Raw genomic sequence first — 26,289 nt, forward strand, 5'->3', positions numbered from 1 at the left:
AAGAGGCAAAACACAAAATTGAACTGGGTGTCTATCTACCTAGCCTTGGTGCTTCTCATTGTGAAGGGTGCGATGGAGAAGGCCTTGGAGCTTTGCTAAGGTCCTTCGCTAGGGTCAGACTGCTGTCGGGAGAGCCGAGGTTACTGAAGATGTTGTTCATGCTGTACGTGCCTGTCATTGGAGAGCAGGGCTTCATGCAGGAGAAGGTGTTGATAGTGGAATTGCTTACGTTAGCCAAGGTTCTGGAAACACCCAGGGGAGGCTTTGTTAAAAGGGAAACAGGATTCTAGGACTACACTTCTTTAAAGCATTGTTTTTGCTTATTTTTTCCATGCAATGTATTTTTAGAATCACATTTGTCTGTTTACTTGTGTATTTGACTATCTTCATTCATTTTTATTTCCTTTGCTTTTGTACAATATATTCTCATCATGTTCTTTCACCTCCCCCAACTTCTCCCAGATTTTCCCTACCCTCTCTAATGGAATTGAAAAAAGACAAGCCAACTAAAAAATAAACAAAATCAGTAAGATATAATACCAAACCATACTCAAAAGTGCATGAACATGCTTGTACACACACACACACACACATACACACACACACACATACACACACACGCACACACGTACACACACCCTCCCCCAAACCAAGAAGTCTCTTGTGTTTGCCAGTTACTCCTGAGCATGGGGCCTACCTTGAAGTACTGTTGATATACCAAGGGACTCAGCTTGGGAGGAAACCGATTTTAGCTTTCCCACGGGTATCTATTGCAAATAGACTCCTGGGACTCTTGGTTAGAGGTGTGGTATTGTATCCTCTTCCTTTGTCAGTGCTGGGATTTTATCTGGTTTGACCTGTGCAGGTCTTCTGCATGCTGTCGTAGGTCTGTGGGTTGCATTAGTCCTGTTATGTCTGGAAGATGATCTTTCCTTGGAGTCATCCACACCTCTGGCTCTTTTAGTCTTCCTGCCTCCTCTTCTGCATAGACCTTAGAGTCCTGGGAGAAGGGACTTGATGAAGACAAATAGGACTGAGTGCACCAAAGCCTGCCCCCTCTCCCCCTGTATTGTCCAGTTGTGGATCTCTGTGTCAGTTCCCTTCTATTTCAGGAAGTTTCTCTGGTGAAGGCTGAGCGATACTCTAATCAATGGCTATAGAAAGATGCCATTGGGAGTCATTTTATTGCTATACTAGGACTAAATTTCTTAAGGCCAGGACCGATACTTTTCCTATTTGAAATCCATAGGTTTATCACATGATGAATACTTACGGAGAGATGCTCCTGCTGGTGGACACTCAAGAGAGCATTAGAGTGAGACTTGACTGGAGTGGATAAAAAGCAGGGTGACCATGGAAGGCACTCACAGTTAGATGCCAAAGGCCTTAACCACACAGCCTGTTGCGTTCTTTCAAAAACGTAGCCTTGCATCTTTGCTAACAGTATCTGATGACTCTAATACCCAATTGATTCATCTCTAATTTGAAAATTATCATTGCCATCACCCCTTGCATAACTGTGCTGTGGGGGTTAAATGGACTGATGTACAAAATAGTGCCCTTGGAGATTTCCTAAGCCCAAGATGGGCATCAGTCTGCATCTCTTCCTTCTTTTGAATCCCAGGCAGCAGAGCCATCCGCAGAGCAACTGCTTCTTAAATCTTCATTGAATTGAACAAAACTGGGAAGCTGGCTTTAGTGAATTCTGTGGAGAACAGAAAAAAAAAATTGAGTCTGTGTTCATCAACCTTAGGGAGAGGAAAATATATCCTGTTCCATAATTGAAAACAGCATATGATACTCTGCATCCAAATGCTAGCTCCCTTCCCTAGGATGAAGCAGGCTCTGCCAATCGTACCAATGCATGGCTAAGCCACTAAAGGGCCTGCTCAATGCCAGGCATTTTTCCATGCTTAAAGCAGAGTAACTTCTGTGGGGGTCTCCTCTCTTGGGGTGCCCAGAGCTCAGCACGTTTCTCCTACCATACCATGCATACACTCACTTTCCCACTTACACAGTGTTATAGAAAGAAAAGACCATGGCTCTAAATAGAATCTGATTGGTTACCAAGGAATTCTGCAACATTTGCCATAGGGACTGTGCATATATGATGCCGACTCTTTAAGATAATGAACGAAGGTTCTGGACAAATATTACCAAGGCATGGTGATGGAGCCAGCCCTTGAGATGAGGATCTAACCTGCCCATGAAGCTTTCCCACTTGTTCTTTACAATTGAAACGATGCACTGAGCCCAAGGGTCTGCTCTCCATGTGCTCCTCTCGAATGCTCAGCACATGGGTACATCACCTCCATTTTAGAGAAGACATGACCAGGATTTGGTAATGTCTGTTGACCCTCCCATACCAGAGGACACACGTCATTTATAGACATCAGCATTCTTTCTCTAATTGACATGTACCTTTCCTGGATAATTGTATTTGTGACAACTTTATCTATTTATTTATTTATTTTTACTTTATGTGTATGAGTGTTTAGCCTGCTACGTAAGTGCATCACATGTGTGCCTGGTGCCTGTGGCTGTCAGAAGAAGGAGTCAGATCCATTTGTACTTGTGCTATAGATGGTTGCAAGCCCCCATGTGGGTTTTGGAAACTGAACCTAGGGCCTTTGGAAGAGCATCAAGTGCTCTTAACAGTGGAGCCATCTCTCCAGATGGTTTGTCCTAACTTTTATACTTTGGTTATTATTCCCCAAGACTCAGAGAACCCAAGCTGGTTCCTATGGAGGAAACAAGATGAAAAGAATGGGCACAGACTTAGGAGTTAGACATTTGGGTTTCAGATGCTTCTTCTCTGTGTGTTCTATGCAGACTACTGAGTTAACTATGTCTTTCCTGCTGTGCTCTTCTGTAGTGTGTGCGACATCACCTGTGTCTTCTTGCTTATAAGCCCATATCCATCTGTATGTTTTAGATAGATTTAAGATCATAAACTGCTGCTTCCCCTCTGACCATATTATTACCCATTTGGATGCCATGACAAGTTCCTGTCCAATGAGAGTGAGAGGCAGAGCATATGCCATGCTGTGGAACCCCACACTTAACATTCTCTCTCCTTTTTCTTTTTCTTCTCTTGAAGGGTTCGATTGGTCCAGAAGGCAGAGAGGGACCCCCTGGGCCTCCAGGTCTCCGAGTAAGTAAACCATGTTCACTTTCTGATGTCCTGCTCACCCACGCTGGCATCATCTGCGTGGCCTCCATTGTCTGACATCCAAAAGAGGACTCAAGTCCAACCTCTGCCCCAGGAACTTGCAGTGAATATTGACAATTGAAAGACTGGGCTCGGCTCATTCATCTGGTTTAGAATCCACTTTGTTCTCTGCCTTGATCTGGGCCTTGGAGACATGGCAGGTAGTCTGTGACTGGTTGTGGGTCTGCTACATGGGGACACACTAGCCCTGTGAAATCAGAATTCCCACCAGAAAGAAGCCAAATAGGGGGCGGTATTCAGAGAAAGCCGCTGACCCAGGCTGACAGTGGCCGAAGTTTCTCATAGGAGATGATGAGGGAGTTCAATTTTGAGAAAAACCTAAGAGAAAATAGAGACAAAGATAGTAATCCGCTAACATGTTACAACTTTAATTTGAATATCTGCATTATTATTGAATATTGTAGCTCATGATAGTCAAATTGATGTAATTATCTTTAATTAAATTTAGTAACTGCCTTCTTTTGTAAAATTTTGATACCGGGCATAGTGTCACAGGCTTTGGTAGGAGGGCTGTTGCAGCATACAAAAGTTGGATATTCTGCAGTATGGCTTATGGCTAACTGGACCAGGACTCAGGCTCAGCTCTGTGATGCTGGTTCCCATCCGTATCCACCACCACTGGAATGTACCCCTGAAGCTTCTGCTCACTTTCTAGTCCCTCACGGTGCTCTCCACTGGGTAATTAGATGCACTAGAGAGACAGGCAGCTCCTGGCACAGCTAACTCCTCTACCCTGCATTTTCTTATCCAGAGGCCACGGAGCCACTGACCCATGGGTGGGTAGAGGTCCTAGTGTCTGATGGAGCAGCCCCTAACCTACTGGATGCCCCATTTGGCCCAAATATCACACAGCTCTTTTGGAGGATGGTTTTGCATACATGCTGTGAATTGACTCAGGGAGTGGAGCCCACAAATCCCACATCTTCTACTGTGAAATCATGCGTGACTCTTGTCGCTCATCAGCTCTACCTGTCCTTGCTCACCGGTGAACCCTCAAACAATTCTGTTGAATTTAACCATCGTGAACCTCCAGGAGTCTGAGAGAAGCTCATTGTAAAGGTCGGGGGCCATGTGGAAAGGTGTCTCCAAGGCTCCGAGGGTGGGAGGCAAGAGAGTGACTTCACATTCACATACTCAGCCGTAGCCCATCTCAGTTTCCAGTCAGTCAAATGAAGTCGCTACCATGTTGCTCTCTCTCTCCCATGTAGTAGAGGATCCTAGGCTTTGAAAAAAACGTGTATGGGTTTGACCTCAAGGCTCTGTGACTCTTGGGTGCTGCCTGGTCTTTGCAAACCTGTGGCTTTCTGGCTATAGCGGTGAAGCCTCATAATGGCTGAGTTGCTGTGAGAAGAACGCCCAGAAGGGGAAGCAAATTGTCCCACTGCTGGGCTTTTATTCTCTGAACATGTCCACACGCAGTCTTATGAGAAGGCAACATCGTCACACGTGATGTCATTAGTGTTTATGAGCACCTTGCTTTGATGGCATTGAACTTCTCCAAGTGCCACCTTTCCCAATATAGTATTAGCTGGTCCACGGAATTCTCTCTGTAAAGATGACAATGAGCAGTTTTTATTCACTTACTTAATTTACCCACTGAGAGGAGAAATGGTATCTTGTAGGGGCTCGCCCATCAGGCCCACCCTTTATTGTCAGGGATTGCCTGGACCTACCGTGTGTGCTTTTAAAATCAGCTGTTCTCATGCCATGAAGCTCTCAGCCTTGTGAGCCACGTCAACCACAGATGAAACGCGGGCTTGGCTTCCTTCATACTGAGCACAGCTTGAGGAAATTGAGAACTGAGCAGATATATCAATTTTGAGATTTAGGGAACGGAATAGGGAGACTCAAGGGGAGCAGGAAAGATGGAGAGGGTAGGGTAGAGCTGTGTGTGGAGTGGGATGTCGATGTGGATGTAGCAAGCTCCAACTGTGTGCTGGACCTGGCAATAATGTCTGTGAATTAAGGCCAGGTTCTTAAAGAAGACAGTTGCTCAATGGCCCCTCAGGGATTTCCACCCAGGACTACATACCCTTCTGCAAAGCTTGTCTTACTTTTGCTCAATCTTCCGGTGCACCATATGCCCACAAATTTTATTTTGAGCTCGCATGATACACAGATGTTCTGCTATCTGCCACAGGATTTGCCAAAAAGACATAGGGCTCTACAGACTGACGCTCAAAGTCACCTAAGGCTATGCTTTGTCAGGTCTCCAGGGAGATGGATAAAGATGCTGAGATATTCAGAGGAGAGGGGAAGTTCAGTTTAGACAAGGATTCTGAGTCTTCAGGGAGTGATGTGGGAGCAGGTGCTGTTTGGGGCAGCTTTATAGTTAAAGGGATGCTGAAGATGGTCATGGGACAAAGGAAGTGTCCTGCAGAGGAGACTACTACAATTTCTGTGCATAGATTACATCCAGCAGTGTCATTTGCAAGTCTCTAGTTTGGGCGTGCATCCATTACAACCCCAAAGAGCCATAGCCATGGCTTCTTGTCCCAGCCCTGCTGAAACTTTACTGGGGACTTTGCCCCATCCATTCTCTTTTTAATATTTTTTCTTTTTCATCCTTGTCCTTTTTGGTCTTGTTCTTATCGTGCCCTAGCCTTCCTCCTGTTCTTTCTAGGATAACTTCATCCTTTCAACAAATGTTTCTTCTTCATTGGCTGGCCACACTGGTGGTTCGCTGAGGGTGTCCGCTGTTTATGTTCTGGCAGGCAGAAGAAGGCACACACAGTAGTTAGCATTTAAGCAGGGGATGCAGAAAGGCCCCAGAGAGAATGATAGACTGGATCAGTCTGGGAGGCAATGAGGTGGCAGCTCAGGCTGGCAGCTGTAAGGCCTGGGGCAGGGGCTGCTTGGCATATCTAGGCAAGGCATGATTGTAGCCATCAAGGGTCTAGCAGGGGATTTAAATAAGAGGACGTGAGAACAATTAGCATTTAGCCTTGGAGGCCATTGGAGGATGGTGGCCTTCATTGTGTCTGAAGTGTGGAGCAATTGGCTGCCTTCACTGTGGTCAATTATGGAAAAAAATATGCAAAAGTTAAAAAAAATAGCTAAGCGAACCTCTATATCCCTAATATCTATTTCAACATTTATGAATTCATTGAAAAAGTCTGTTTTATTTATAGCTACACTCAACTCTGCCCATCACTGGGTTAGCTGGAAGCAATGCTTAGTCCCATAATTTGTATATGAATATTTCAGCATATTGTCTCCCAAAGATAAAGGATTTTAAAAGAAACCAAATCATAATACCATTATCCAACCCCAAAACCTGTTTGAAATTTCATCAAATATTTACCCGAGTATTCAGCATGGTCTGTCTCCTCTGTGCCTGGCTGCATTTGCTCACTGTGATGTTTGATACCACACTGGACAGTCAGACTTGCATTCTAAATACATCCATTTGGATTTGGGGTCAGTTACAGGGAAGAGGAGAGCATCATTCAGGAGCTCCCTGATAATCAAATGATTCAAATGGCTGCTCAGGCCAGAGCTGGAGACATGGAGGCCAGAGCTGGAGACATGGAGGCAATGGGTTGTGGAAGTCCCAGCCTGGCCCGGTTCATAGGCTGGGCAGTGAGGTGACCGGGTAAGCGGTTGGATCCTGAAGGGCTTTTGTAGAGCAATGGAGGCAATGAGGAAGACCATGCTACAGGATGCATCAGGAGAGCGGAGGGCTGTTTCTCTTGCCCTGCTCCCTCTGGTGAGTCACAAGTGGTGACTGGAAGTATTTAGGGGCCTCTGCTCCTCTGATAGTGTGTGGCTGTTCATCACTTCCTCCTGTGTTCCATCCTGGAAACGTTGTTTGACTTCAGTGCCTGCAAGAACACGAAAAAGAGAAGCAGGTAATTGAGATGTTGTGGGCTAGGAAGCAACTTCCTGTGCCGTTAGCCCCTGGCTGAATCAGGAGAACCTGAGATAGAATGACTTACTAAAACATTCTGTCTCTGTTTCTCTTGCTTTTGACCTGTCATCTCCACCCCCCTACTAACCCCCCCCCCATCACTTTCAATTGAAACATCACCAGGAACTACTCCTGAACATCAGGATGCGCACACAGGCTATGGGAAGGAACAGAGCAGCTAAAACCAGGCACGGAGACCTATGCATGCAGACACAGACTAAAACATCAGGTAGGGGAAGGAATCTGGGCCAGATGCTTTAGAGATTAGCCACAGGCAGACAGCATAATCATTGGCAAGGTGAATGCATTCATTTAGACAAAGCTGATATTTTTCTCCAATGACATGGTAAAGGCAGCGGAATGGTGCCTAAGCCGCAGCAATGCCCAGCCCTTGTTACAGCATAGTAAATAAGGAAAGCTTGCCCAGGGTGGAGCCAGCAATGGTGTGATTTGATTTAGCCTCCTCCTGCCTGATCTAGAAGGTAAGGAGGAGGCAGGAACCATTGTCAGCTGGGCTTGGGAGGGGAGCAAAGGTGTCTGAATCTGGAGTGTTCCAGTGGAAGAAGCAGAGCAAGCCTAAGGCCATTCTAACACTTGCACGTTCCAGGTTTCCAGGAAGCTCATTCTCTCCAAGAGGTCTGTCCTCCTTATTGTCCACTCCTAGACACTTGTCCCATCAGCCGGTGTTCATGTTCTGAAGAGGACTTTGTTGATACTCTTCATGTTGGGGACCCATCTTCTCACCACTCGGATGTAAAAGCACAGGAGTAGAGACTTTTCTTATTTCTGTGTCTAAAGTATTAGGATTTCACAGCCATAAAACACAAATTTGTGTATATGTGAACTGCTTATCCAATATACGGAACCATGTGGGATATACAATAGTATATAAGGGCATTGGTAAGTTTCTTGGATAATTTGTGTGCCAGAGGAAATGGATCAGACATGGAGTCAGATCTCTGAGCACACACATGACTGTGTGGTGTGGAGAAGGGCGGGATCCAGGACTGGTATCTGGTCCCCCAGGCCCTCACCTTGGACACGACATATCCAGTATAGGTGGAGGGAATGTGGTTGTCGCCTAGCTCTTTGCTGCTGAGTCCTGAATGTATAGCCTACATATTTTTTCTTCCTCTTGTCTTGACAAGACAAAAAAAAATATCAAAATTTTAACTTAAGTGTAAAATCCGGAATATTGAATCATGAGGAAGAGGGTCCTGGAAACTCAGAGTGAGAACTCGGTGCCCTGGCCAAGCTCCCTCTGATCGCTGTTGTCTGCTCTGTGCTCAAGCTCACATCAAGCTTTTTGGCCCTTTTGATTATTGCCACGTCTGCTGGTTTCCTCTCATCAGGTAACGAGAACCGAAATGGTGATCCTCTCAGATTTCATTCTCCCCTTCGGAAGACAGAGGTTCCCTCTGGTGCTCATGTTCTTTCCCAGGTGTCAGTGTCAGGGGGGCGCCCTCTTTAAATGGAGTTCATCTTCCCAGGCATAGAGCCAGCAGCAGGTGGCAACAGATAATTGGCCAATCACCACAGGGCAGGTGTGCAGCTTTGCAGTGGGTTTCTCCGAATGTGTGTATACTGTGTGTGTGAGTGCGTGCATATGTGCATGTGTGTGGAGGTCAGAGGTCAACATCAGACATCCCCCCGCCTTTGTTTATACAAGGTTTCATCATTTTGTTAGATAGACTACAAGGCCTATGAGTTCCAGAATTTTTCTCTTCCCCTTGGTGCTAGCATTACAGATGCTCCAAACTTGGGCCTTCGTGCTTATGTGCCAAACACTTTACCCACTGAGTCATCTCCCCATCCTAGCTTTATAAATTCATAGATTTTATTTTCCTGTTTGTTATTTAGTTTTCTCTATGTATCACGGGGTATGGTCGCTTAATCTCAGTTGATCCAAGACCTGAAGAAATGTGTGAGTCCCCAGTGTTGAGAACCAGGTCTGCCTGGCTCCTCCCCAGATTTAGAACTTGGTGTGTTCCCTATTGCAGAGATCAAAACTGGGAACTGTTTTCCCAATTGGGAGCACCTCACAGATAGCTGACTGACTAACCGACCGGGCACATCCTGTGTGGTACCCCTGATGCATGTCATATTCATCTGTTTCCCTTGGTGCTGAGGTCTCACGGTGGCCAAGCCGCATTAGCTGCCCCAGCTCTGACTTCTGTCAGGTTTCGGTGAGAAACACGGGCGGACCTTGTCACTGGAAGTCTGGGTGGCATTTGTTCCACTCTCCATGGTTGAAACTTCCTGCTGGACCAGATGGGAACGCAGCGTTTGGGCCAGAGGCTACTGTTTGATTCATTTCAGGGCCTGCAGCTAGGCTTTTGTTAAGCTGTTCTAAGTAGTCCCTGAACACTAGGTTTCAGATCCAAGCAGTAGAAAATGATCATTCTTGACATTTGGAGGCATGGAGAGGAGGAGCCGAGCCAAAGACCATATGGCACACATTAGCTGACTCGCACAGCCAAGCCTTTTGTGTGCTAATGGCCCTGCCTGTGGCTGTGGTAACACATCCTGACTAGGAAGGGTTTGCTGTCCAGAATTTATAGGCTTCTCCTTGGTGGATATGCCCTGTCAAGAGCCGGTTTGCTCAGCGTTTTGGCATCCAGAGTCACTTGAAAATTCTGCCCTCATGATCAATTACGAATACTTATCCAGATATTATACTGGGCCGCAGTTTGAGAGAGAAGAAAAGTAAAAATTACTGTTAGCAAAATAGCTCTTTGTTACAGAAGAACCTGTCAGATTCAGGAAGTGCGCAGCAGCTGCTCACTGACTTCAGCTGAAGCTAACACAGCTGCTTGGGGGCTTTGGGTCCAGCCCTTGAGATTCTACCTCATTCATTTGTATGGCATACGAGGGAATATATATCTCAAATGTGGTTTCCCGTTTTTCCCCCAGACTCCTGGAAGAAGCGGTGTGGCCCCAGGATGTGATTTTGACATGTTGAAATGGGGGGAAGTGTTAGGGAGGCAGAAGTGTGGCCATGGTCTCAAAGGTCAGAAGTCCTAAAGGGGTGTGGGAACTGTCACTCAGGTATGGGAGTTTTAGTGCTGGATGCTGATGAAAAGGATTTTCTGGCTGTGGACTCTTCAGCCCAAACAGCTCCAGTGTGTCGTGTATATGATGAGGAGCCTCTGACTGTTTTAGGGGTGGGAAGCTTAGACTCATCCTCTTTCGCCTTAGCAGTGTTGACCTGCTGCACAAGTGACCCAGAAAGTCCTACAGGGGATGACCCCAGGAGCGGGGCTGCCTCCTGCAGCTGTGATTGCAGGAGGGAGGGAGCTCTGGGAGTTACCTGGTGGCTGTCAGTGGCCTTCTCTGGTCTCTTATCACATCCTAGGGTTCTTTCTCCATGCTGAAAACCTAATGTTAGCCATGTCTACTTTCCTTGGTAGACTTCTTTGCATTTCTCTTTTCTTGCCATAACCCTCCTACCTGCCCTCATGTCTTGTAGTAGTTTTCTGATGCTGTTAAAACATGATGACCAAAGACACCTAGAGAAGCGTTTACTTGGGCTGATGGTTCCAGAGCTTTAAGAATCCAGCGTGGCGGGAAAGCCTGGCAGCAAAGGGCAGGCATGGTGGCAGGAGCAGGAACTCAGTGCTCGTAGAGAAGAGGACAGGAATGGAGTGAGACTATAAACATGTGACGCTGGCCTCCATCCAGCCCACATTTCTTCAGACAGTGCCACCAGCGAGGCACCCAGTGAACTTTTGTGGGGGCATCTCTCATTCAAACTGCTGTATATGTCTGCCCTTCCAGAGTGTTGTGTTTCACAGCCTGGGAAGAGGGCATTTCCTGAGCCAATGACTGTTAGGTAGCTCGTTACCATTTCCTCTGAGGGCAAGTCGTCCTTTGAGTAGCATAACATCTTGGGCTGCTGAGGAAGCAGAGACCCCACAGCTTCCTGTCTGCCAGGGAGGCTCATACCCTTGCTTCCCTACCCTGCACAGGCAGGCAGGCAGGCAGGCAGGCAGGCAGGCAGGCAGGCATCCGAGTTATTCGCACAGTCCACAGCCAGGTTTTCACGTCCTTCCTTCTCCTCTTTGACTCCTCCTAGAATCCATTCAATGTTTCATCAACAGAGGGATGCTTGGTTGATCCTGAATTCATCTTGTAAATAATCAACAACTTTCTGTGAAATAACCTGGGGAAAGAGGAGGGGCGTCTGTTCAGGCCGAACACTAAAGGTGTCTGTTTTCCATTCCCTGAGGAGGGAGGAGCAGGAAATGGACCCTCTATTATCAGCCTCTTAATGTCTGCTCTCTCCACAGCAGGGTCAGATGCAAGGTGAGATGAGGTGCATCTAAGGTGCGGCTTACTTCTTAAGGCGTTTGTGACTACATTTTGAATTTTACCTGGCAAGTGTCTAGAAACTCATTTTGGCATGGATCCCATGTGCCCTGCAGGCCAAGTGCTCTAGTGCCAGGCCTGGATCAGGGGGCTTTGGCCAGACAGTCGCTCTCTGAAAGATAGTACATTGCCACATAGACTTTTCCCATCTTTCTAATATCATCTACTTCTGACCCACACAGCTCTCCATACTGCTATGATCTTTGCTGTGGCTCACATCCAGCCCACTAGTGTGTACTAAGCATCCCACCATGTGCCTTCAATCAAATAAAACCAGAACCAGCGCCTGCTTCCAAATGATGTGTGTCCCAGTAGGGCAGAGAGGCAGTAAATAAACACAGACAACAGTGGGGTATTGGCGGTAACACACACTGAGGGAGGCCCAGTAAGGAGAGGGGTATAGCAGGTGGAGAGAGTGATGCTTGCATGAGGTTTCCAAGGAGACAGTCAGGTGAGAGGACCAACGAGCAGAGACCAGATGGACCTCTAGAGAAGTGACTCTGCAGGCAGGAGGAAGACATTACAGAAAGGCATTGGGTTGTGGTTATTTGGCCTGTCAAGAAAGAGGCAGGGAGTCATTATGCTTGGAGGTGGAGGAGGGTAGAGGACATGAGGAAAAGGTGCAGGAATGGGGGTCATGAAGGGCAGGTTGGGGGGCATTGAAATTTGGATCTGAATTAAGAAGCACTGTTATATTTGGGAAGCAGGCATTCCATGGAGGTTTTATGTATATAATCCTGGATTCTCAGAGGGGAAAACTGTGAAGGGAGGTATCTGTTTGTGGGTACCGCAGTAGTCCAGGAGTGAGCTGATGCTTGGGTAGCATGGAGTTTGGTGAACATGCAAGTATGGTTTGACCAGCCTTATTCTGTCCCCAAGCCCCACATGATCGCTCGTGTGCTTCAGTCTGCACATAGTAAACCAGATATGACTATCTTCAGATCTGGACTTGGCTTGGTTCAGGGCATACACACTCTTTGGAGCTCTGTGCTGACCTCCTTTGCCTCCCTCCATTCATGTGCCTCAATGGTTTCACAGTAGGATGTGAGGACGTCCTATTCTCATGGGCTTTCGGAATACACATCTCGTCTTTCGTTGTCCCTGGTCTGTTCCCCATGAAGACTCCTTTTCCTTTCAACATTACCTCAGCAGCCCTGCTCTGGGAGGTCTTCCTGAGTCCTCAGTGCTCATGCAATGTGGGAAGAAGATGAAGAGAAAAAAGAAAAGAAGGACGAGGTGGAAGAAAGATGACAGGAAGGAAAGAAAAGGGAGGGGAAACAGGAAGAAGGAGGGACCAAGTGAAAGGAGGGTAGGAAGGATTAGGGGACAGAAAAAGACAGAAAGCAAAGAGAACGTACTGGGGCTGCGTCCAGAGAGGAACAAAGTCTGATATTCGTGTACATGATGGGGTTCAGGATCACTGGGGAACAGCGGGAGCAAGCTGGAGAGGAGAGAGCAGAGAGCAGAGGGCCAGAGACATTGAGAGAGCTAACATTCTCAGACCTGTGTAGTGATGTTTTGGAGAGCTGTCTTAATCCTGAACATGTTCTCAACCGCGGAGAACTGGATGGAACCTAGCCCTTTGCCTTCCCAGCTGTATAACAGGCAGGCTTTGTGTTCTAGACTTTCAGGCTGGGTCTCTGAACATCTTCACGGGGTCCTCTTGACGAACAGATTAAATTGGAATGCGCAGGTAGGGAAACTAGGCAGAATTTCCTACTGAACCTGTCTTGAGAAATGTGAATTTTACAGATTTTTTTTCCTTTTTAACTAGTCCCTCCATTTAATCAGGCAACATTCCAGGACCAAGGGAGTAATGCAGAGGAGACTACTTTGGGTCACTCGGATCATTAAGGTCACTGTAAATTAAATGCAACAATACACTTCCCAGCTGGTTTCATGATGGGGTCTATCTAATGAGAGTGGTTGCCCCCATGATCTCTCGCTGCATGGATTCTCACCACAGAAGGATGCACAGACTCAGTGGCCTGCTTCTCCATGGTTGGGGGCGTCTATACGGACGGAGGAGCGCGTACTATGTGACTGCACATGGAGGGGGCAGGGGCACTCAGCACGTCCTCCTGTAGGATGCAGCTTGGGGAAGTTACTGTTAGACAGCCAGGCTCATGAAGACAGTAGGTACCACACAGTAATTCTGAAGAGTGGAGTGTGGGGGAGAAGAGGGAGAGAGGAGAGATAGAGAGAGTGAATCACACTTCTTCAGACAATTTCTCTAGAGAGACTGAGTATCATTAGGCAGGTTAGGAAAGGGACTCGGGTTGTGAAGTCGTGGAGTTGGGTATGCAGGGAGGTGAGGAGGATCTGGGAGGAGTTGAAGGAGGGGAGAATGTGAGGGGAAAAATATTTTCGAATATATATATCAACAACAAACTATACACACCAAAAACAATACTCTTGTTTGATCTGCCTTGGGAAATTTGGGTGGTGTACTATCTTTAATGTTACTTGCAGAGCTAAAAACCATTTGACCTCCTGAATCCCTAAGTATGTACCCCCTTTGCTGACACCACACTTAGCTCTGTTGAGTGGGCCTGTTTAATAACCCATTAAACAATAAGCTCGAGTCATTGAGATAGGATTTTTCTGAGAGACACTGTTCCCTGGGCTTTGTAGGATGTTATTTCACTGTTAACTCTGGCTTCTCTTCTGTCCTCAGGGGAAGAAAGGGGAAGTGGGTCCACCAGGAACCCCTGGAGCACTGGGGCCACAGGTAAGGACTGCCTGTCAACTTCCCTATTGCAATGGTGTTTTCTCTGGCTTAGTGACTTGGTACCAGTCCATAGCTTGTAGCCAGCATCTTTGTAGTCACCATCAGAGAATTCTAAAGGATGATTACCAGTTACATCCATGTTCCGGAAAGAAGCAAACAAATGAAAAACTCCAAAAAACCAAATTCATAAAAAGTAAGTTAGACTCTTCTTTCTCAACTGGAACCCTAATCACATGTGTATGTGTGCATATGCACATACAGGGACACACACTTATGCATATATATGACATTAATGTAGTAGAGCAACTTGGGAAGAGGAAAAGGACTAGAATGAGCAGAGTAGGAGAAAGGAAAGAGAGTGGGGGTAAATCTATATAGAGATTTGATATATATAACATGAAATAGTTGAACAAAAATTAGACCATGAAGTCTCTGTATAGCAAATATACACTAATAAAATAAAAATGTTATAAAATTCAAATTTATAAATAGAAAGCTAAATGGGATGACCACTTGTAATGAGTCTTTCTCTGTCCCACCAGCTCCCAAATAATGACATGGAAATTTCTTACTAAATATGAAAACTTGGCCTATAGCTTAGGCTTGTCCCACTAGCTCTTATATCTTAAATTAACTCATTTATATTAATCTGTGTTCTGCCATGTGGCTTGTGGTTGTTACTTCTCCTCCTGCACATTTTGCTTGTTCTGTGTATCCTGGTGCCTTCACATGCCTCCTTGAGCCTTGATTCTCCCTCCTCCTCTTCCTCTCTCTTTCTGCCTGGAAGTCCCACCTATACCTCCTGCATACCTCTTAGCCATTCAGATTTTTATTACAATCATAGCCATACATCTTCACATAGTGTACAAACATCCCACAACATTTCCCCCCTTTGGTCTAAATGAAAAGGAAAGGTTTTAACTCTAATACAGTAAACTATATATAATAAGAACAATTATCAGGTGAGAAAAACATATCCAGTGTCTAGTCCATTTGCATCTGGCATATTCTGAGAAATCACTTCATTATCTATACTATCTTGGTGAATCCAAAGTTTTGTATCTGATAACTATGTTCAATTTTGAATCCATCAAGAGACTCGTGAAGGATATAATATTACCTGGATAAACAGGAAGTGCAGAGCAAATAATTTCCAAAACAAGAGAAATGACATAAACAACTGACCACCTGGACCATCACTCAAGGTTCCTCTGCAATGTTGGGGCATTCATTTGTGGCCTACAGGCCTAGAATATCTGACAGACTTTTCTTTGAAGCAGGTAGTTTGAAGGACTCTCCTACCCTGTCTTGGTAAAATTCAGTAGTTGCTTTCTTTTGTGTCCTGCTGGTCTAATTTGAACATCAGCAGTTGTGGCAAGGGCAGTTTCTTGCCCAGCTTCTAACTTAGCCAAAAAGAAAGCAAACTCCATTTGAAGGTTCTTTGATGTTCATTATCCTTTTTTTTTTTTTAAGTAAATTGCTGCTTCCAGGAGCAGATTTGTCCCACTGTCATGAAAAGCCTTATGTTTTTAAAATATCTTAAATACCATATTCTGAACTGTTTGAAGACCATTTGTCTATCAAAAATATATCTTTTTGGACCTGGAAGCATACCTAACAAGGCCTCAAATTTGATTGTTAGAGGACCACTAACCTATATTTCTTAATTATCCTAAATAGTGTGTAATAATAGCTTTCAAGGAGTAGAAGTAGAAATTTACATTAAATTGTTAAATGAACTGTGTAGGCACAATACCTTAAACAAGAATAGAAGCATATACACAGTATAACAAAAATAACCTTAAATTTGTATCAATATATAAAAATCCATTCCAGTGTAAAACATTTAAGACTAGTGGTTGCATTTTTAGTTTAAAAGTGGATACAATAATCGACCCTTTTACCCTATCATTCCTATATTCCCTATTTTCATTTCAGAAAGAGAACCTTAAATCTAACTTCCTTTGCTTAGTTTCCTCACTCACCGTGACCAATAACAACTTATAACCAACCCCACTAAATTATGACAAGCATCTATAATCCATTGAATGACCAACAACCACCCACCCCACCTTTTAGAAATGTGGGCGTCATGTACTTAAAATTATTTCCTGTTGTCTGGGGGTGGCAGCATCTCTAGAAGATCCTGAGAACATTGAGATAATGGTCAAGTCCTGGGAGAGCTGGCTGTATCGTTTTCTCTCTCTGTGTAATGAGAAAGTAGGGCTTAACTGAGTCTTGGCTGGAGTAGTACATGAGGCTTAACCATCTTGGCTAGCCGCTTAGAAGTGCTTTCTTTGAGTGCTTTCTTTGCACTAAATGTTTATAAGTTTCCTATACATTGTAAACTGTGTATAATGATACAGATTACTACACAAGTGGATAAAATTATATAATCATGTGGGCTCAGACAACTCAAATAACAACTACTTAATTCATAAGTTCATGTCACTGGTATATTTTTAAAAATGATTTAATTTATGTGTGTATGTACATGTATGTGTGTGCCCATGTAGGCCAAAAGAGGGTGTGAGACCCTTTGGAACTGGAGTTACAGGTGATTGTGGGTATTGGAATCCAGAATCAGTTCCTCTGGGTGAGCAGCAAGCACTCTTAACCACAAGGCCGTCTCTCAGCCCCGTATTACACTTTTAAATGTGCAAGTTTTTACAGTTTTCTTGTTAGTTTTTATTTACAAATATTTGAGTTTTTGTTAAACCTAAAAGTGGTGTCTGTCTTTTCATTCCTAAATTGAGAACAGGTGTTGAGCTTTTTCAGTGTCAATCTTAAAATTTCAACTAATGGTAGAGTTTTGCTTTCTAATCAGACAGTAGTCAACCACAAATCTTAGTAAGAGCATGAAACTTACCCACTGAGTTAGGGCTGCATACCAGTACACGAGCTCCCTGTGTACCACCCACAGCGACGTTGCATTCTGTGTTTTATTATCCTACAGCCTCACAGGTGCTTTTAGGAAATGGGACCATTCAACAGTGCCAGTGTTAAAACATGGCACACGTAAGCCCAAGTTCATTGGCACTTCCCAGGAAGTCGCTCTTCAATTTAGGAAGTTGGTAGCTTGCTGTCTGTGAAAAAAATCACATGCTTAGATTCTTGCTCTTTTCTGATAGCATTTGTGGTATGAACTGCTGATGGAAGCAGCTTAGCTTTGCCATGATTTCCAGTTTTGTGGCGGTTTTCTAGAAAACAGCAGGCCCTCAGAGTCAAGCACAGCCACTCATGCAGAAATCTTCTCGCATAAGGAAAACAGAAGTTTTTGTGGGACACATCCGCATGTTTGTGCAAAGGTGACGATGCCTGGGACTGTGTGGAATGAAAACCCTCAGATGGGAGGAGACACAGCCACAGCACAGGGCTGGTTCGAGAGCTGGGTGGACTCGTAAGACTCCGCAGAAATTTCCTGAGATGGGCAGTGATCACAGTTACACCTCGAGGGGAAAATACAAATTCTGCTCTCAGAAGTGTCCCAGCTGCACATGGAATTAACTTGATTGCTCTATTAATTCATGCAGGCAATTTTCATGCATCTTCAAATTCTGTCTTATTTCCTAAGTATACCACAGTTGGAACTACTGCTATAGAAGCAATTATTTGCTATTTCTTTATTAATAATTAGATTAATTGGCTATTTATATATCATTATATCTACTAATTACATCAGATGGCTGTTTAGTCACTGGGCATTAAATGTTGCTTCATTAATAATTAGTGAACTGATTAGTTAATTAATTATGGAAAGTAATTGCTTTGTTTTCATTAGTGTTAATGCAAATAGGCATGCAGTTTGTCAACATTTATATCTACTGGCTAATGTGTTGCTTGTTAATAGATTAATTTGGCTAGATATTTTCATTAATGTTTAAAAGGAAAAATAAGGAACACACACACACAAATTCACAGATAATGATGTACAACCTTATGCTGTATTTTAGGAGAAAAAGGTTCTGAAGGTGAAGTCCATTGAGGTTGCATGAGGCCATCTAGAGTTTTATCTAGGGCATCCAAAGCCCTAGACATCTTACGTTTTTGTTTTGCATATCAGGCAGGTGCTAAACCACTAAGCTATGTCCTCAGCTTCAAGCCTTAAATTTTCACTTCAGTTCCAGCCTGCCCTTCTCTTGGCCCTGAGATGAGTTTCTTGCCCTGCAGCATCCATGGAAGCTGCAGACACGGAAGGTTGTCTTGCACCTCAGTCTCCCTCTTTCCTTAGCCACATTCTTTCTCAAGACACGGTCTTGTATAAGAAAGGGAAAAGACGGTGGCGCATCCTGGTTTCTAAAGGTATTTCTTTTGAGAAGGGAAAGTAGGCTTCCTTATCCTCTGAAAACCCACATGCCAGTTAGGTATCTGTGGGGAAAAATGAACAACAGGAGGCTGAATAGAAGGAGGATCCAGAGGCAAGACAGCTGTCATGCAAATCCATGGTCACCTGTAAGCATCACAACCCTCAGAAGACAGCGGAGGCCAGCTGAGCAGGTCCCCAGGGCAGGCTGAATGCTGCTTTGCGTTGCCTCATACCCCCAAACTAGACTTGCAAGATGCTCTATGTCAATTGGAATGGATGCTGGAGGCGGTGTGATGCCTCCTGGGAACAGCTCCCAGGCTTTCTAACAGCTGTTTCCAGCTGCATCAGCCTCTTTCTTCCTTTCCATGGCGGTTGCAGTGGGTGCATTTAATTCACAAGGATGCCCCTAGTTGTCCTGTGCTTACAGCCTCAAATCTTTGTGAAGTCCCTACTGTGTGTAAGAGCTCTGGCTTCTTGTCAGATAATACTTGTCATATTCCTTGCCTTTACAGGACCCAAAGCGTCAGCATGGGTAATGGATAATTCCAATTGCATACAGCTACAGATGTATACACCCCATACAGTACACAGCTCTAGATGCATACACCCCAATACAGAATAGAGCTCTTGTTGTATAAACCCCTCTACAGTACACAGCAGAGAACCAGGTGCTGAAGGTTTGGGTCAGAGAGCCCAAAGATGTATTTACACTCTAGATTCTCCTTCAGTCACAGAATGGGGCTGCAAGAAGGGCACGAGACCGGAGTGTTTAGCAGGACTTGGGCAGGCCAGACTGGAGTATCAGGGTTGGGAGGTGTGTTCTACCATGGCGCTCTCTTTCAACAAGTTCTGTGGGCTTTTAGTTGATTGAACTCCCCTTCTCCTTCCCTCCTTTGTAGCTTGGGTTGGAAAGGTCTGCCTCACTTGATCAGTGTGGGGGCTCAAAGGAGGTAGAGCAAGTGCATCAAATCTGGACAGTGTGAATGGCAAGTGGAGTGCTCCTCTCGGGCAGTTCTAGGCTTCTGCCTTCTTTCCTGTGTCTCCCATGCATACGGCATGTGCCTCCTCTCTGCTGTCATTCATATGACAACAGGGATAGGGCTAGAGTGGAGGTGGCTATGGATGGAGTTGGTGATATGGTGGAAGGATCCCGTACTAGAGATATCAGGACCACTTGGCATCACACCGGTCCCTGACCTTAGGCACCTGATCCTAACCTGTTGCCCGGGAATCTAAACAGGGAGCTCTTGTCCCTATGTGTATGACCTCCAGTTCAGGTGCCTCTGACTCAGCTGGACCCTGCAGGAGGCATATAGCTCTCTTCCACTTGAAGAAGATAGCTGTATGGCCTCTGGCAAAGTCCTTAAACTCTCTGAGCCTATTTTCTTCATTGTCAAACACTAAAGGTTTCCTTTTCACTAGATGGTCTCTAAAGATCATGAACTGTAGAATTCTGTGAGCCAGAGCATCACCAACAGAAACAGGGCAAGGATGTTTGCAGAAAGTCCGTGTGTGTGTGTGTGTGTGTGTGAGAGAGAGAGAGAGAGAGAGAGAGAGAGAGAGAGAGAGAGAGAGAGAAGGAGGTCAGAGAAGTAATGGGCTGTCCAGGAGGCCCAATTTCTGAGAAAAGTGTTTTTAGGGCACAAAACATTTCAGCGCCATCTGCGTGGCCCGGTATGTAAGGAGGGAAGAAAGGGAAATGTACCCATGGTCTGTCTGGGAACGCCCTGTTAGGCTCCATTGTTGGGTGCTGTGAGGCGGGCGGGATCCTCTGGAGTGACAGTGGGTGGCCTGGCTTATGCTTTTATAGCATAGTGTGTCTGGTGATTCCTGCAGTCCCTTAATGTGCAGAGAGGTGAGCAGGGTTGATCCTGGCAGCCATGGTACAGTGCCATGGCCTGGGTGATGGGGTGAGACGAACAGCCGCCACCCTTGATGCCTTCTCTCCCCAGCCCTTGTCCTACCAGGAGGACAGGTTGGTGCTTACCCAGGGCATTTCCTGACCATTGCCTCCCCAGTTGCTGCAACCCAGTGCAGACATCTTGGTCAGGACAGATGCTGCCCTAAAACCTCTCCAGGTCTAAGTGAGCTACTGAGAAATAGAACTCCAGCTGCTACTCAAAGCACTGTTTGGGTAAATGTTCTTGTGTATGATGGTTTGACTCCCACAAGCCACCCAGAGGCTGTAAATGGAACTGTTCGTGCTTTCGACAAATATGCCATTCTTTGGTTTCTATCGCCCTCCAGTGGCCATCTTGTATTATCGATCTATGACTGTAATTAGCCCCTTGTAATACTCTTGCAGATGCCTTTGGCATTTTCTGAATGCCTACTCCCTGTCATGGCCTGGGTTAGTTTCTCTGTAAGATGCAAAGGAAACACTAATGTTTGATGCTTGAGGATCTGAAGGTAAGATTAGAAGTTACCCTGGCCTTGATCACAAAAAGGCCCAGGCAACGGGAACCATCTCAGAAGAGAAGGGCATATGCAGAAGAGTACTCTGAGCCTCCAGAGAGGGGCTCGTCCAGAGGAAGCACAGGACGTAGTGACTTCTCTTGCTTGGAGAAGTTGTGTGGGGTAGGGGAAGGCTGTAAACACTTCAGGAAGAATACAGAATGCCAGGCCAACAAAACAAGAACGTGGTGCCACCAAAACCAAGAACAAGAACCCCACAGAGTCCTCATCCGCCATGTGCCTGAATGCTCTCAGATGAGCGGTCACTTGGCAAGACTGTCATGAACCTAAAAATGCTTAGAATGATCTCCACCCTCTGCCGGGGCCCCCTCATTGCGTAGTGATCGCTAGCCCATGACTGGTGACCCAGCACATGTCACATGGCTCTGTTCGTGTCCTCCATATGCTGTCTGAAAATCTAAAAACATACATGGTTGTCGTAGGTCTTTTATTAGACTACCTGGTTACTCCTAAGTTAAAACCACAGCTCTTCTCACTGATGTCTCAAAGCCTGCTATGGGAACACCCTGTTCTCTCATGGAGCTTTTGGCTATTGTATAAAGTCAACTCTGCTGGCCTTTATTCATCGGGTCCCTACTAGCTGATGTGTGTCTAGCCTGTTAGTCATTTCTTCTTCCCAGGGCTCAGGTGCCTGCTCTGAGCCTCTTGCCTCAGTCCTCCAGGTTCAAAGGTTACCTCCCACTCAATGATCACAGGTTCCCCCACCATGACCACGGACACATGCGCTCTGGTTTCTTGTCAGATAATACTTACCATATTCTTTGCTTTTACAGGACCCCAAAGTGTCAGCATCGGTAATGGATAATTGAAATTGCATACAGCTACAGATGTCTACACACTGATACAGTACACACCTCTAGATGCATGCACTCTGATACAGTACACAGATCTAGATGCATGCACCCTGATACAGTATACACTGTACACAGACAATGCACATCCCTACTCCTGGTCAGACTGGTTCCCATGGAGTAGAGGTGTGCAGGGGAGAGGTCTCAGTGAACCAAGGAAATCAGCAGTCTATGGCTGGAGACCCACAGTCTGCTCTGTGATGCTAATGCTGGCATAACCTTGGGCTGTGATTGGTGACTTAAGAGGGCTCTGGGAGAATCTTGCACGTGTGTATGCATGCACATTTGTGTATGGTCTCCTTAAATGTTCAAATAATTTAGATTGCTCCTAATTTGGTTTCTTGTTGCTGCACTAAAACACTGGCCACATATAACGGGTGGGGAAAAGGTTTATCTGACTCATGTGTCCATTATTGAGTGAAGTCAGTGAGGCAGAATCTCAAGGCAGGGACCGAAGCTGAGACCATGGAGCTGCTCACTGACTTGTTTTTCTCTGACTTATTTTACTCTGGCTTGCTCCCCTATCTTTCATATAAAGCCCAGACCCACCCACCTGCCCAGGGGTGACACTGCTCACAGTGGGCTTCCCCCCACCCCATCAACCAGCAATCAAGATGATGCCTCCAGTCTGATGGAGGAGTTCTTCCATTGAGATTCCCTCCTCCCAGATGACCACCGTTTGGGCTAAATTGCCCCAAACTAGCCAGCATACATATTGGACATTTATTAGTCATTTGCAATTTTTGCTTCCCATTTTTTCCTTTCTCATTTCTTTTTCTTTCTGCTTGAAATCTGGTGAGGCTGATGAGGCTGGAGTCCTTTCACACTGCCAGCCTTTTCTCTCCCCAGCACCAGTTTGTCCCAGGTAGTTTCTCGGGGTTCTTTTCTAACCATTCACTCTCTCTATACAGGGCCCACCTGGAGCACCTGGTGTTCAAGGGCCCTCTGGACCTGGAGGCCCTCCGGTAAGCCAGGCTTGACTTTCTCCCCAAGAGGACTTTGGATAGCATTCTCAAGGGCAGGGAAGTACCTTTCTCTGTCCCAAGTCCGGGATAAAGCCTCCAGAGACAGGAAGATTCAGGAAGCAGATGCCTCTAAGCTGCTACAGTCCCAGGCTCTTGGATCCAGTGGTTATAAATGGCATACAAGCCAGTATAACACCTTGGCACCTTCTTGTGACATGGCGTCGGGGGTGTGTCATGCTACACCGTTCTTCAGGTGTACCTGATTGTGGGCTAGCCTCAGAATACAGGATACCTAGGGCAGTATTTGTCAACATTCTTACCTCTTGTCCTCTAAGGGTCAGTTGGGAAACTGTCCCCTAGCAGGTCCTGGGCAAGGTTGACCCAGCCGTGGGCAGAGGGTCATGAGTCCTGACAAGTAGTTGGCCGTGGGTGGACATGACAATGAACAGAGCAGACAAGCTGTAGGGACAATTCTAAAGTTTACAATGACTGTCAAGGAGTATGGTAGACACGCTGAGGTACTCTTCTTCAGGCCTGAAGAGGCCTGATTCTGTGCCAGGGATGGCATCAGGGCAAGACTCTAATCTCAAATTTTCCTTTTCAGGGTTTACCTGGAGAACTGGGCTTCCCTGGAAAACCTGGGCCCCCTGGTCACATGGTGAGTTCTTTGAGCTTATTTTAACTGGGCAAAGATGTGTTACATTTGTTATTATTTCTAAATACTGCGGAGTATCACTTTAACTAACTGTGTAAAGATATGTTACGTTTGTAATTATTTGTAAATACTGCGGAGTATCACTTTAACTAACTGTAAAGATGTGTTACTTTTGTTTATGCTACATTTGTTGAAATTTGCAATTATGTGTTATTTATGTAACTAATGTAATTATGTTATTAATGATATAAATATGTGTCTTACTTTGCCTGCCTAAAGCACCCAGTTGGTCTAATAAAAAAAGCTGAATGGCCAATAGTTAAGCAGGAGAGGACTAGGTGGGACTGTCTGGCAGAGAGAATAAACAGGAGGAGAAATCTAGGCTCGGGAGGAATGAGAGACGGAGGAGAGAATGAGGGAGATTCCCGAGGCCAAAAGTCAGATTACTGCCATCCAGCCAGACACAAAGACGGCAGAAAAGTAAGACATAGAAAGAAAGTAGGAAAAGGTAAAAAGCCCCGAGGCAAAAGACAGATAAACAGGTTACATTAAAAAGAACTAGTCAGAAAGAAGAGAAGAGCTAGCCAGAAAAGCACCTAAGCTAGATCAAGCATTCGAAAGTCTCTGGGTCATGATTTGGAAGCTGGTTGATGGTCCAAAAGAAGAAGAAGAAGAAAAAAAGGCCTGCCACAACATAATGTGGATGGTACTGTATCGTCTCCGGGATCTCTTGGATGAGGAATAGAATCCTGCCCTTCGCTGTCATTCATCTGCATGTATAGTAAATGAGTCAGGGCATGGACTGGAGGGCAGTAATTGTGTAGCCCTGGGAAAATGTATGGAAAGCCTGGCTCGCAGAGACTGGTGCTTCGTGAGCAAGGAGACAGCTGGAGAGTGGGTAAGGTTATGTACCCCAGTCCAGCTGCTGAGACACCTCCCCATTTTAAGCAACTCCACAGAAGTTGTTCCTAAACATGCCTGGGCTTTCATTTTGTTTCTTTCCTCTCTTGGTTCAGGGGCCACCTGGAAAGGATGGGCTGGATGGACCACCAGGCCTGCCCGGCTCCAAGGTGGGTACTCACAGGGTGGCATTAGATAGAGAATCAAAGAACAAAGAGCAGAGGAGATTCCTGGTGGCTGAGCTCTGAGACAAGATGCTCCCCCGGGCTTTGGAGCAAGGCTTAGTTGAAATGGTTGGGTTTGCAAGGTCAGATGTAACAGGGAGAACCAGGAAGGGTCTGAAAGTATTAAAATCAATCTGGAGAGAAATTAGTCATGGGGGACTTCTTAAGAGTTTTTAAGAGTTTTAGGAGAGTTAAGAGAGTCTCTTGGGGGGGGGGGGCTCCAGTCATTAAAATGGGCTTTTGAAGGGAAGCATCAAAGATGATATTCTAGGAGGTAGGAATAAAATCTGCACTTTAAATGCTTCAAGTGAATAAATAAGCAATGGATAATCTTTAATTTTTTATACGAATTTAACATTTGTGTGAATGAGTATTCGGTCTGCATGTGCGCCTATGCACCACGCATGTGCAGTGCCTCCGAGGTCAGAGGAGTGTGCTGGCCCCTGGTGTCCTGGAACTGGAGCTGTGGGCTGACACCTGGGTTCTGGGAACCTACCAAAGTCCTCTGCAGGAGCAACAACCTCTCCAGCCCTATTGCAAGTGTGCGTCTGGTCAGATGTGTCTGTCCACAGCCCTTGTAAGGCAGCTGTAGAAGAAAATTTTAATGTTTCAGTGGAATTCATTGGTATAGACTCAGATTTTTTTCCCATAACAAAATGTAGAATAAGTGTGGTTGTAGACACATTTACAGTAATTTTATTTGCTTATCTCTGTTGGACAGAGTGGCGGGTTTCAGAAGGTTGTTTTTATTCGGGTGGGCTGTGGACTTTGACTAGGATCAACCTTCCCCTCTCCCGTCTCCCTTTTACTCCCATCCCTCCCTCCAGCCTTTTGTTTTCTTACATACCATATCCACACCCATGATTCCATGTGTCTAGAAAACCTAGAAACCACCAATGAGAGAAAATAGATTTTTTTCTTTTAGTCAGACCCATTTCATTTAATACGGTGTTCTGAAGTTACATCTATTTTTCAGCAAATGATATGATTTTTATTGTTCTTTATGGCTGAATAAAATCAACACACACATAGACAGGTATACACATTTTCTTGTTTCTATTCATCTGTTAAGGAGCACCTGGGCTTGTCACAATAATTCCGTAATATGACTATTGTAAATGGTACTGTCTCTCTGTGGTATGCTGATTTAGAATCCCTGGGATGCCACCGTTTAAGGCCATTTGTGTAAATATTATTCACTCCTCTCCCTGGCTAACCAAGCACTTCATAGTTTCAAATCAAAAGGTATTGTCACGCTTTCTCTAGCCTTTTGTACTTTCTCTAGCCATTTGTACTCAGAACTAGGGAGTATGGGAGATAGGAGCTGTCCTGAACTTAGAGGGCCACAAAGAATGGGGGTTCAGAACCACCTCTCTATAGGTGGCCCTGTTCCAGGCCCATCCGCAGCCAGCAGTGAGTAGGTGTGTTCAACCGTGCACGTCTCTTTTGTGCTGACTCTGCATTGCTTTCTCACAGGGAGAACCAGGGGACCCTGGGGACCGTGGTGCACCTGGAATGCCCGGACCTCGGGTATGACGCTCCCTATTCATGTTCTGTCTGTGCCGCCAGTTGGGGTTCTGTATGAGTAACTTACCTCTTCTGGGTGTGGCACTGGAGGCCTCTAAAGAAGCACAAGGACAATTGGAAAAGAGCAAGTTAGCAGGCTTGGCAG

The 26,289-nt window shown here is 45.6% G+C and overlaps 1 protein-coding gene across 1 annotated transcript in view; it reads left to right on the forward strand.

The window, feature by feature from the left end:
* The window catches only part of Col22a1 (collagen type XXII alpha 1 chain), a 210,689-nt gene that overhangs the window by 71,139 nt on the left and 113,261 nt on the right, over positions 1 to 26,289 (forward strand). The window contains exons 21-26 of the mRNA XM_041672342.1: positions 3,101 to 3,154; positions 14,188 to 14,241; positions 22,785 to 22,838; positions 23,443 to 23,496; positions 24,510 to 24,563; positions 26,094 to 26,147. Of these exons, the coding sequence (XP_041528276.1) occupies positions 3,101 to 3,154; positions 14,188 to 14,241; positions 22,785 to 22,838; positions 23,443 to 23,496; positions 24,510 to 24,563; positions 26,094 to 26,147 (324 nt within the window). The remainder of the gene's footprint in view (positions 1 to 3,100; positions 3,155 to 14,187; positions 14,242 to 22,784; positions 22,839 to 23,442; positions 23,497 to 24,509; positions 24,564 to 26,093; positions 26,148 to 26,289) is intronic.

This window comes from Microtus oregoni, unplaced genomic scaffold (assembly GCF_018167655.1).
Source record: "Microtus oregoni isolate MIOR12 unplaced genomic scaffold, Mior012 000022F_ref0000154, whole genome shotgun sequence".
NCBI classification, from domain to species: Eukaryota; Metazoa; Chordata; class Mammalia; order Rodentia; family Cricetidae; genus Microtus; species Microtus oregoni.